This window comes from Pseudopipra pipra, chromosome 7 (genome assembly GCF_036250125.1).
Source record: "Pseudopipra pipra isolate bDixPip1 chromosome 7, bDixPip1.hap1, whole genome shotgun sequence".
Lineage (NCBI taxonomy): Eukaryota > Metazoa > Chordata > Aves > Passeriformes > Pipridae > Pseudopipra > Pseudopipra pipra.
This window is the reverse complement of record NC_087555.1, coordinates 2,908,080-2,918,237: the sequence shown is the minus strand read 5'-3', so window position 1 is coordinate 2,918,237 and position 10,158 is coordinate 2,908,080. Positions and strand designations below refer to the sequence as shown.

The following is a 10,158-nucleotide window of genomic DNA, read 5'->3' as shown; positions in this document are numbered from 1 at the left end:
GCCCAGGCCTCCAGCCCTTCTGCCGCAGGCACGGCAGACACCCCGGGCAAGCGCCACAGCAGCCGGCCAACACCTGGGCAGGACACAGATGGCACTTCCTGCCTGGGACAGGGCTTCTGGCCATCTCCAAGGACCTTTGGCTCAGGGAGCCCCACAGCTCCAGCCTTTGCCCAGCTGCTCTGCTGCAAGCTTGGAGGCTTCAGCACAGCACCACCAAAGGCCAAGGGGACTTAGGGCTCTTTCTCTTCTCACTGCACACCCGGGCAAGCGTTGCTGAGCACAAGGACCCTTTTTCCCCTCTTCCCCAATGCCCTGTGCAAACTGGGCACCAAAAAACACTCCTGAACCTCTGTGTGTGGCAAGAGGAATTTTATATTCCTATGCTGGACTAGAGGGAAGTGCTTCCACAGCAGGGGTCTTCCTCGCAGGCTCACGTGGCCCCAGCAGACACCGCTTCCCACATCAAGCCTCCCCAGAGCTCAGGCAGCACAGCCAGAAACTGCCCCGCAGAGCAGGACAGCTCGTGCAGGCCCCGCACAGCCAGTCTGGCGGCTGCTGCACCTGGGGGGATGCAGCTCTCTGAGCAGCTTCGAGCACACGGTAGCTCTGAAGCGCCAGGCTTGAGATGGCGGGGCTGGTGTCGTTCCTCAGACCCTGAAGAACTGCAACAGGGAGGAACAGAGCCAAGGTCAGAGCCTGGATCTGTGGCGACCCAAGAAGCTCCTCCAGCCAGGGCCATCTCACCCAGTTCTTGCCATGGCCAGCAGGGAGCAGGGCCCAACGGGATCAGCCGGAAGGCGCTGGCCACCAAAACCCCCCGTGCCCCTGAAATCTCTCTCTGCTCTGCCCAAGCCGTCCCTCATCCGTGCAGGGAGCAGAGCCCTCCACAGCCAGGGCAGGATTGCAGCTCCCTGCCCCGGGCTCTGTGCTCCTCCCACCAGCCCCCGCTGACACCGCGCTGCCCTCACTCACTCTCGATGATGTCCTGCAGCTCTTCGGGCTGTCCCCGCAGGTACCTCCCGGCCATCCCTGGGAACACAGATCCTGTCAGGGCCCCAGCGGCACAGCTCCCCCCCGGTGGCGCTGCCGGCCCGGCCACGCACCCTCCTGCCCTGGCAGGGCTGAGCCCGGGGCCTTCCCGCCTCGGGACACCCCAGGGCTGGGCTGGCACAGGGCGGCAGCCACCAGGGCACTCGGGGTTCCCCAGCACATCCCTGGGCCGCATCCTGCTGCCACTGCAGCAGCCGGGGCTGGGGCCGAGCTGCAGCGGGGCGGGGAGGGACCTTGTGGCTCACCAATGAACCTGATGGCCGCCTCTCGCAGGGGCTCCTGTGGGCTCTCCAGGTACGGCAAAGCCTGGCGCAGGTACTCGGCCGCTCGACTCCGCTCCTTTTGCAGCTGCAGAGAGCGGCAGGGCCGGAGGGAAGGGTTGGCTGGGGCTCTGCCCCATGGCTGGGAGCTGCCTGCGCCCAGCAGTGGCCTCCCCTGCCCGCACGCCCCAGGCAAGGCAGCAGCGTGTGGGGCGCAGGCTTCTGTCCCGCAGGCGGCTGCAGCAGTGGGCAGGGCCACAGTGCCAGCCCCACACTCTGAGCATCGGGGACTGGGGGCTGCTCCAGCCTGGGGCTGGGGCTTCATGGCCGTCCTTACCAGGCACTCGCTGAACATCCACAGCTCCTTCCTCTTCACAATCTTCTGCAGGTCCTTTCTCTTCAGGAAGCTGGCCACACAAAGCAGCGCTTCCCCAGAGGCCTGCAGAGCAACAAGCACTGGGAGATGGCACCACGGCCCAGGGCAAAGGAGCCGTGTCCCTGGAGCAAGGCCAGCAGGAGGCTGGAGCCCATCAGGTGCCAGGGCAGGAGGCAGCCCAGCCCCCTGCCACGGGGACACCAGAGCCCACAAGTGCTCACTCACCTCTGCCACTCTGTGGTTCTCATCGTGGCAGTGGAAGAAGAGTGGAAGCAGGCTCTGGCGCACGTGTGGCTTCAGGGCCTTTTTTCCCTCTTTCTCCCCTGTCACCATCACCCCACGGAAGAGGAGGATGGAGGACAGTTGCACACTGCTGTCAGCCTGGTGGAAATGAAATGACCTCAGCACTGGCTTCTCCAGGCCCACCTGGGCACAGGCCTGAAAATCCACAAGGGACAAAGTTTCCTGCCAGCACCCGTTGCCTGTGGCTGCGGGGCACAGAGCCTTACGTTGTCGAAGAGCGGCTGCAGCGCCTCAGCCAGCTGCAGGGCGGTGGGGCTGGAGAGCTGGATGTCTTTATTGGAGAGCAGAAAGCCGAGGACGCTGACAGTCCTCTGGACCAGCTCTCCATCTGCGTCCCACAGGAGCTGCACGAGGCTTTCAGTCAGGCTGCCCATTCTTTTGGCCTGTGAGGAACACAAGGCTGTGCTGTGAAGCCATGAAGGGCTGCAGTGCCAACCCCGCTCCGGTGGGGCAGCCCCACGTGCTGCCGCGGGGCCCAGAGCCCAAAGGCCTGTCCCGAGGGACTCGGGCAGCTGAGCGGGGAGGCAGCAGAGCTGGCAGCAGCTGTGCTCCCCAGCCCCGGCATCGCAGCACGGCTTCGGCCAACCGCCCCTTCCTCACCGTCACGGCATCCTGGCTGAGCACCACCAGGCCCCTCAGCACTTGGCGGCGCATCTCTGGGCACTCGCTCCACAGGTGCCTTGAAAGGATCTGCAGGACGCTTTCGCCGCACTCCCTCACGTCCAGGTAGACCAGGGCCTGAAAGGCACGGAGCGGTGACGGGCTGCCCGGCCGGCAGCAGCCCGCACCCGCACAGGGCTGGGCCCAGGCAGCAGCACAGGGTGCGGCACCGTCCCGGGCAGCCCTGCCCAAAAGCAGCAGTGGCTCTGCAGAGCCCCTGGGCTCCCTGCCCTGCGCAGGCCACTCGCCCGCTCCTCTGTGCCACCCAGCCCTGGCATTCCTTGGCCTTGAGGAGCCATGAGGGAAGTGCGAGTGCTGGCAGCAGAAGGACCCAAAACACAGCTGGGGACAAGTGTCACCCCAGCAGCAAGGGGCCAAGGGCACACAGTGGAGCCCCCCCCCGCCCCAGCTCCCTTCACTGGGCTTCCCCGCAGATGCGGCTGCACAAGGCCAGAGAGGTGGAGGCAGCTCGGCCAGGCAGCGCTCGCCATCAGGCTCACCTCCACAAGGAACACCATGGCAGGGAGCTCCCAGGGACACATCTCCTCGCTGAGCAGCTCCAGGAGGCAGCACACAATGCTGCAACACCAGGGGGTGCAGAAAGAGCCCATCTCCCTGGCAGGAGGGAAACAAGAACTGTCATGCCTGAGCTGGCTGGGCAAACCTCTCCTGGGACTCACTCCCAGAGGCCTGGTCTTTCCCCAGCACCCCGGCAGGGGACCAGGGCACTCTGGCAGGCGGCTCCTCCTGTGCACCCACCTCTCCCAGCCTTTGCCACACTGCTCGGCCATCCCTGGGTGACAAGGCCCTCCGGCCCACGACCACGGGCACTGCGTGGGGTGCCCTGTGCAGAGGGCAGAAATGACAGGGGCAGCGGGGACAAGGGGGTCTCACCTGGCCAGCAGACCCACTGCGTAGTGGTGGGTGTCGGCGTTGAGGAGCGTGTCCCAGCCACACTTGCGCTCCAGTGCCACCACCACGCTCTCGCAGCGCAGACGGTGCAGCAGGGCTTTGAGGGTCAGCACTGCAAACCTGCGTGCAGAGCAAAGCCCAGGTCATGCTGGGAGCCCTGGCCAGCCCCGAAGGCGTGGCAGGGACAGGAGGAGTGGGATGGAGCACCTGTTGGGCTTGGTGGGAAGGCTGTGTTGCTTCCGGCACTCCCTCCACAGGGTGTCAACCTCCTCCGGCATCTGCACTGTGCTGAAGAACACTTGGAAGAGCAGATGCACAAAGAGGTTGGGGAAACACTCCCTCACTGCCCGTGTGCAGCAGAGCAGATGGAGGATCTTCCAGAGTGCCACGGTTGCCTGCAAAAAGGAAACCAGCCGGAGACAGCGCTCAGTGCCCGGACATCCATGGGGCAGGGCCCGAGCGTGGCAGGGAGAGGCCAGGGGAGACACAGCAGGAGCAGCCGGCCTGGTGCCCCTGAACCTGCCCCTAAGCCAGCTTGCCAGCCCAGTGCCTGAGGCAGGGAGATGCAGCGCTGGGGGAGGATGAAGAGCTGCCGGAGAGGTGACGTGGCGCTGAGCAAAGGCCGGTTCCAGAAACTCACAGCCAGGGCAAAGACTTCCGCTTCGTCCCCATCCGAGGTGCGCATGCTGCAGGCTGGCCAGCTTCCCAGGACGAGGGCAAGGATCGTCAGCACCGACTCTGCAGTAGTTCTCAAGGAGATGATTGCTCTCCACATGCTCACAGCAGCTCTGCGGGGTCAAAGCTCTGTGTCAGCGGGCTCTCAACCACAGTGCCACGGCCTGGGCACTTCCCGCTCCCAGCTGACAGAGCCACAGCACCCTGAGGAGCAAGGAGGGCACATGGGAGCAGGATCCGTGGCTGGCATGCTAGAGGCTCCTTGGAACTCTGGGCCTGAGGGACACCTGGGATGGGCTCTACAGGATGATGGGCTGGTGAGCCCTGGAGGCAGAGGGGCCCCATACCTGTCACAGCATGGGGCAGAGCGCAGCAGAGTCACCACCACATCCACGGGGTGCGCCTCGACCAGAGCCAGAAGAGTCCTGTCCAGTCTGCGCTCAGCACACACATTGGCCGTGAACCACCGGTGGATGTACCTGACGAAGGCTGGCACCTGCAGGGGGCACGGGGCAGACTTGGAGAGCTGCCAGAGCCAGCAACTTGCCCGGCTTCCCCCGACAAGCGCTTCCCTTCCCACCACTCTGGGCTGGCCTCAAAGGCTGAGGGGGCCCAGCAGAGCCGGCGTGAGGGCCCGCACAATCCTTGCAGGGCTGGAGCCCTGGCCACAGGCTGCTTACTTTCTCGGCACTGGAGACACCATTCTCCACAAGCAAATCCAGCAGGGCAGCGCTGGTCTCGGCATTGCAGAGGTCAGAGCTTGCCATGCCCCCAGCACCCATGGCGATGGTCTCTTCCCTCCAAATGCACCTGCTGAATTGGCAAACCATCTGCAGGAGAAAGGCAGGAAGAGAGGGATGTGCCCTGGAGAACTCTGACAGCGGCGCCAGGCTGAGCAGGGACAGCAGGCCCAGCCCAGGAGGCCGTGGCTGCAGGTACCTGTGCTGCCCTGCAGAAGCGGCCCCGGGCGCGGTCCTGCTCCTGTGTCCGGTCCCGTCCTGGATCTGGCAAAGAGCGAGCGCGGTCAGAGCTGAGGGGCTGCGGGACAGGCCGCAGAACACGGCCCAGCCCTGCGCTCCACAGGCAGGGCCGGCCCCGGGATGGCCAGTGCATGGAGCTGCCGGGGGATCAGCCCCGAGCCCTCCTTCCCCCTCCCTTTCCTTGGCCCTGTCCACAAGGGATGCGATGGCAAGAGGCTCATCTGGCTGCAGCCACCAGCCCTGGGGCCCAGCTGTGCCACTCACCCTCCTGCAGGGGCTGGGACTGCTCCACCTCCTCAGGCTGCTGGGCTGGGGCAGCTCCAGGGCCTTCCTCCTCCCCCTCCTTCAGCCAGGCCAGCTTGGGCACCCTGGGGGGTCTCTGCTCTGTGTCTCTCTCTGGCTTCATGGCTTCCTGCAGGAGAGATGGCACGGAAAAGCTCTGGCTCACCAAGTCCTGCACAAGTGCCTTGAAGGCACCTGCAACACGGCAGGTTTGGGAACACTGCGGCTCATCAAGTTCCAAAGTCTGGCCTGGAGGGGCCAGGGGGGAGTTGGAGAGCTGCCAGAGGGAGCAATTTTCCCAGTTGCCCCCAAGAAGTGCTTCCCTTCCCACCATACTGTGCTGGCCTCAAAGGCTGAGGGGGCCCAGCAGACCTGGCTTGAGGGGCCACACAATCCCTACCCACAGGCTGCTTACTTCCACAGAGACAACTCTCTCCCCAGGAATGTCCAGACCAGGAGCACTGGGCGGGCACTGAGCGGCTGCGATGTCAGTGTCTGCCTCGCCCTCGGACGTTGCGCTGTCAGCCTTGGCCGTGAGCTCACTGGGCGTGGGGTCAGGCTGTGCCATGACCTCGCCTGGTGCGATCCTGGTCTTTGGACGCCGAATGCCCACGAATTTCCGAACGGCCTACAGGAAAACAAAGGGCAGGGAAGAGCGGGATGTGCCATGGAGAGCTCCGACAGTGGTGCCAGGCTGAGCAGTGGCAGCAGGCCCAGCCCAGGAGGCCGTGGCTGCAGGTACCTGTGCTGCCCTGCGGAAGCGGCCACGGGCACGGTCCTGTTCTTGTGTCTGGTCCTGTCCTGGATCTGGCAAAGAGCGAGCGCGGTCAGAGCTGAGGGGCTGCGGGACAGGCCGGAGAACACGGCCCAGCCCTGTGCTCCACAGGCAGGGCCGGCCCCGGGATGGCCAGTGCATGGAGCTGCCAGGGATCAGCCCCAGGCCCTCCTCCCCCCTCCCTTTTCCTGGCCACGTCCACAGGGGATGGGATGGGAGGGGATGGGATGGGAAGAGGCCCAGCCGGCTGCAGCCACCAGCTGTTGGCCCAGCTCTGCCACTCACCCTCCTGCAGGGGCTGGGGCTGCTCCACCTCCTCAGGCTGCTGTGCAGGGGCAGTCTCAGGGCCTTCCTTCTTCTTCTTCCTGAGAAACCTGCACAGGCTGAAGCGTCTCTCCGCCATCCTACAGTCGGGCCTCAAGGGCAGCCGCCGCAGGGATTGGAGACGCTAGGGAAAAGCTCCAGGGCACGAAGCCCCAGAGAACGGCCTCGAGGGCACCTGCCGCAGGGCCTGGAGACTCCTCGCCGAAGCTCCGGGTCACCAAGTCCTGCGGTCTGGCCTCGAGGGCACCTGAAAGACAGAAAAGCCTACAAAAGGCAAGTCCTGCAGTGCGGCCTCAAGGGCAGCCGCCGCAGGGATTGGAGATGGCAGGGAAAAGCTCTGGGGCACGAAGCCCCAGAGAATGGCCTCGAGGGCACCTGCCGCAGGGCCTGGAGACTCCTCGCCGAAGCTCCGGGTCACCAAGTCCCGCGGTCTGGCCTCGAGAGCACCTGAAAGATAGAAAAGTCTACAAAACGCAAGTCCTGCAGTGCGGCCTCAAGGGCAGCTGCCGCAGGGACTGGAGACACCTCGCAAAAGCTCCGTGTCACCAAGTCCCGCGGTCTGGCCTCGAGGGCACTCGCAGCACAAAAACGCCACCAAAACGCTCCGGATCAGAAAAGAACGAGTTGGCTGCACGGGGGCTCCGCACAGCACCGCTCTGTCCCGTCTGTCCCGTCGCACGCTCCGAGGAGCACTGAGGCGTGGCCACCTCACCACCACTACTAAGTCATCCCGTGTCACAAAGGGCCCTGTGACACCCTGCCCCGTGCCACCCCACCGTGTCACAAAGGGCCCTGTGACACCCTGCCACGTGCCCTGGGGCCTCCCCTAGCCCGGCCAACCTGCCCCAGGCGGGAAGGAGTCCGTTCTCCAAAGCATCCAAGACAGCTGGACACGAACTTTAGGCACAGCTGAAAAACTAAGCAAACCCTCCCCTGCTGTGCCTGCCCAGGGCAGCAGAAGGAGCCCCCTCGGCTGCCGAGGCAGCCGCAGCGGGAAGGCCACGGGGCCTCCACACGAGCTGGCACGGGCTCCTTGGGAGAAGTGCCGGCTGGTGGCCCTCCCGAACACGGGGCTGTGACACACAGAAGGAATGTGAGGGCAAGGTGTCTTAGTTTAACACGATTGCAACGTAGAAATCAAGAAACTTCAGGTGGAAGTGTGGAAAAGGAAAAGAAACAGCTTTTTATTAACCAAATCTGAATAAACAACAAATGGTGCAATCAAAACCTTTCGGAAGAAACAAAGCAAAGTCCCAATTCCCCAGGTGGAGGGGGGAAACCCGCAGCAACCTGGGGAGTGGGGTGGGAAGGCAGGACTGTTTTGGCAGTCCAACAGCTGCTCGCAGCCACCTGTGCTCGCAGCCAGCACTGAAAAGGAAAAAAAAAAAGTCCTTTCTCCCACAGGCCGTCTGAAAGCAGAATACCTTGCTCTGAGATGGCTTGCTCTCTTTCTCTCAGTTGTTCTCCACAAGGGGTCCCGTGGGGAAAAGAAACTTCCTCTCAGGCAAAGCAAAAGCAGGCAGCCAAAACCGGACTCCCCGCTCTGTCCGGTGCACACCAAACCCAAAGAAACCCCCCAAACGACAGACTCCCAGCCATGCCTGTGGCAACCGTGCTTCCCCGGGAGACCTCCCCCTCTCCCCGCTCCCGCGCTGCCCAGCGCCTGCGGCTCCGTTCTGCCCCCACCCCATCCCCGACTCCCCCCATCCCAGAAGAAACAGACTGCGGGGCGAGGACAAGGTACCCTAGGGAAAAAATTCCCACATCTCCTTTCAAACCTATGACACAAGGGCACCAATGCTGCTCCCACCCCATTGGCCAGGGCTGCGCCAAAATCAGCAGTTCTGGCAAGTCCTTACCCAAGGAGACCTGTCACCGCCCCCAGTCCTGGCAGGGCTGGTGCCCCTCTCCTGCCCAAAGAGCTGTGCCCCCGGGGGACGACTCCCGAGGAGGCCCAGGCGTTGTGGCTGCTGCTGCTCCTGTGCACAGCCTGCTGCTCTTGTCTGTGGCTTGGGCAGCAGCGACGGTGCAGCCCTGCCCGAGGAGCCCTGCGCCCTCCCTGTGCTGGCAGCACCTCCGCGGGCCCAGAGCTCTGGCTCGGCGGGCTCTGGGACACAGCCCCGTGGGCTGGGCAGCCGCAGGGGCCCGGGCTGGCCCACGGCCCTGCCCCTGCCCCTGGCCCTGGCTGGCAGCTGCTGCAGTCTGGGCTGGGAGAGGGACTGCGACAGCAAGTGGGTTCGAGCGAAGTAGAGGATGGAAACACACACTGTCACGCAGTGGAGCTATCACCGTGCTGTCACAACTTTATTGAAGCAGGGCTTGGACTTCTATAGGGGAGGGTGAGGAAGGTGCTGGAAAAAAGGGCGGAGCATGGGACTGACATGGGAAACAGCCAACCAGGGAAGGAAGGAGGGCACATGGAATCAGCAGGAGCCAACGGGGAGAGTATCTGTGTAACAGGGAAGGGACTAAATCAAGGGAAAAAACACAGGTTCGAGAGATTCTGGAACGTGAATAAACCAAACACCGTTGCTAGTTGGCAAAAATAATAGCTATTTATTAGGAAAAGGTGGCAAACAAGGAAAAAGGGAGAAAACAAAACAGGCGCCTGAGGGAAAAGGATTGGGGCGGAGGAAAAAGTGCATAAAAGACCCTAGGAAGAAGGCTTCCCCCCATACTCACCAAGGTATCACCTGTAAACAAGTCTTACCCATCCTAACCAATAATGAAATCTCTCTGCAGCACCTGCGGGTTCACGGGGGGTGGCAGGCTCCCACTTCAAGCAGGCGTCCCAGCTGAAAGCAACTTGGTCCATCGTGAAGAGCCGCGCCCCCAAGAAGCGTCTCTGCTTTTTATAAAGTTTTTTGAGAGCACCTGCCCCGGAGAGGTGTGGCCAGCACTGCCCCGTCAGGGCTCTGAACCCCACCCCCTTGGTTATGTAAGTGCACCCCTCCTGCACATGCGTGAGCACTTTGGAAAGTCCCCCACACAGGCGCAGTGATTGGGGGGGGGTCTTCCCAATTGAGGCTGGGGCTTACTTCATCACCCTCCTCATCACTTTGTCCTCCAACTGCCCCTGACGAGCAATTGACCAATCACAACAGACCAATTAAAACAGTTTACACAGAAGCTCTCCCTCCAAGGCCAAGTTCACTGCTTTATCAGAAGACTTGGCAGGAGAAAGCATAAACTAACTGCAGGTGGCTAGGGCCAAACATAGACCAAAAAGTAACATCCCAACTTCGTCCCGATACAATCTGCAATGCAGCAGATGGGAACCAATAGGAAAAATGGGGATATCCGTGAGAGGAAAATACATTGAAATTGGAAAAACTTAGAAGAAAACTGTCTGAACAAGTTCTTTGGTAAACCCTGGTAACAATAAAGCAGTCTTTTCCTGTATTAGTCTTCTCTCGGTAACAGTGTCCCATAGTATCGATCCCAGGCAGGTGCTTAGCCATTTGTGCTTCTTCCCGCACCTGCCTCAGCTCCTGTTGCCCTATTTGCAACAGTTCTTTTTCTCGGCAGGTGCCTTCTTCAGGCAGCACCAGCGGTCGTGCC

At 62.6% G+C, this 10,158-nt stretch overlaps 2 protein-coding genes across 2 annotated transcripts in view; both read right to left on the bottom strand.

The window, feature by feature from the left end:
- Positions 1 to 352: 352 nt before the first annotated feature.
- The window catches only part of LOC135416896 (uncharacterized), a 44,547-nt gene continuing 34,741 nt past the window's right edge, over positions 353 to 10,158 (bottom strand). Inside the window, exons 14-28 of the mRNA XM_064660200.1 lie at positions 6,559 to 6,586; positions 5,176 to 5,240; positions 4,917 to 5,066; positions 4,584 to 4,732; positions 4,202 to 4,349; positions 3,769 to 3,956; positions 3,544 to 3,681; positions 3,150 to 3,264; positions 2,590 to 2,727; positions 2,196 to 2,372; positions 1,912 to 2,067; positions 1,648 to 1,749; positions 1,296 to 1,398; positions 973 to 1,029; positions 353 to 662 (exon numbers count right to left, since the gene is read on the bottom strand). Coding sequence (XP_064516270.1) covers positions 463 to 662; positions 973 to 1,029; positions 1,296 to 1,398; positions 1,648 to 1,749; positions 1,912 to 2,067; positions 2,196 to 2,372; positions 2,590 to 2,727; positions 3,150 to 3,264; positions 3,544 to 3,681; positions 3,769 to 3,956; positions 4,202 to 4,349; positions 4,584 to 4,732; positions 4,917 to 5,066; positions 5,176 to 5,240; positions 6,559 to 6,586 — 1,914 coding nt within the window. The 3' untranslated portion in view covers positions 353 to 462. The remainder of the gene's footprint in view (positions 663 to 972; positions 1,030 to 1,295; positions 1,399 to 1,647; positions 1,750 to 1,911; positions 2,068 to 2,195; positions 2,373 to 2,589; positions 2,728 to 3,149; positions 3,265 to 3,543; positions 3,682 to 3,768; positions 3,957 to 4,201; positions 4,350 to 4,583; positions 4,733 to 4,916; positions 5,067 to 5,175; positions 5,241 to 6,558; positions 6,587 to 10,158) is intronic.
- The window catches only part of LOC135417529 (uncharacterized), a 6,213-nt gene continuing 2,732 nt past the window's right edge, over positions 6,678 to 10,158 (bottom strand). Inside the window, exons 9-11 of the mRNA XM_064661853.1 lie at positions 7,540 to 7,670; positions 6,973 to 7,044; positions 6,678 to 6,844 (exon numbers count right to left, since the gene is read on the bottom strand). Coding sequence (XP_064517923.1) covers positions 6,678 to 6,844; positions 6,973 to 7,044; positions 7,540 to 7,670 — 370 coding nt within the window. The remainder of the gene's footprint in view (positions 6,845 to 6,972; positions 7,045 to 7,539; positions 7,671 to 10,158) is intronic.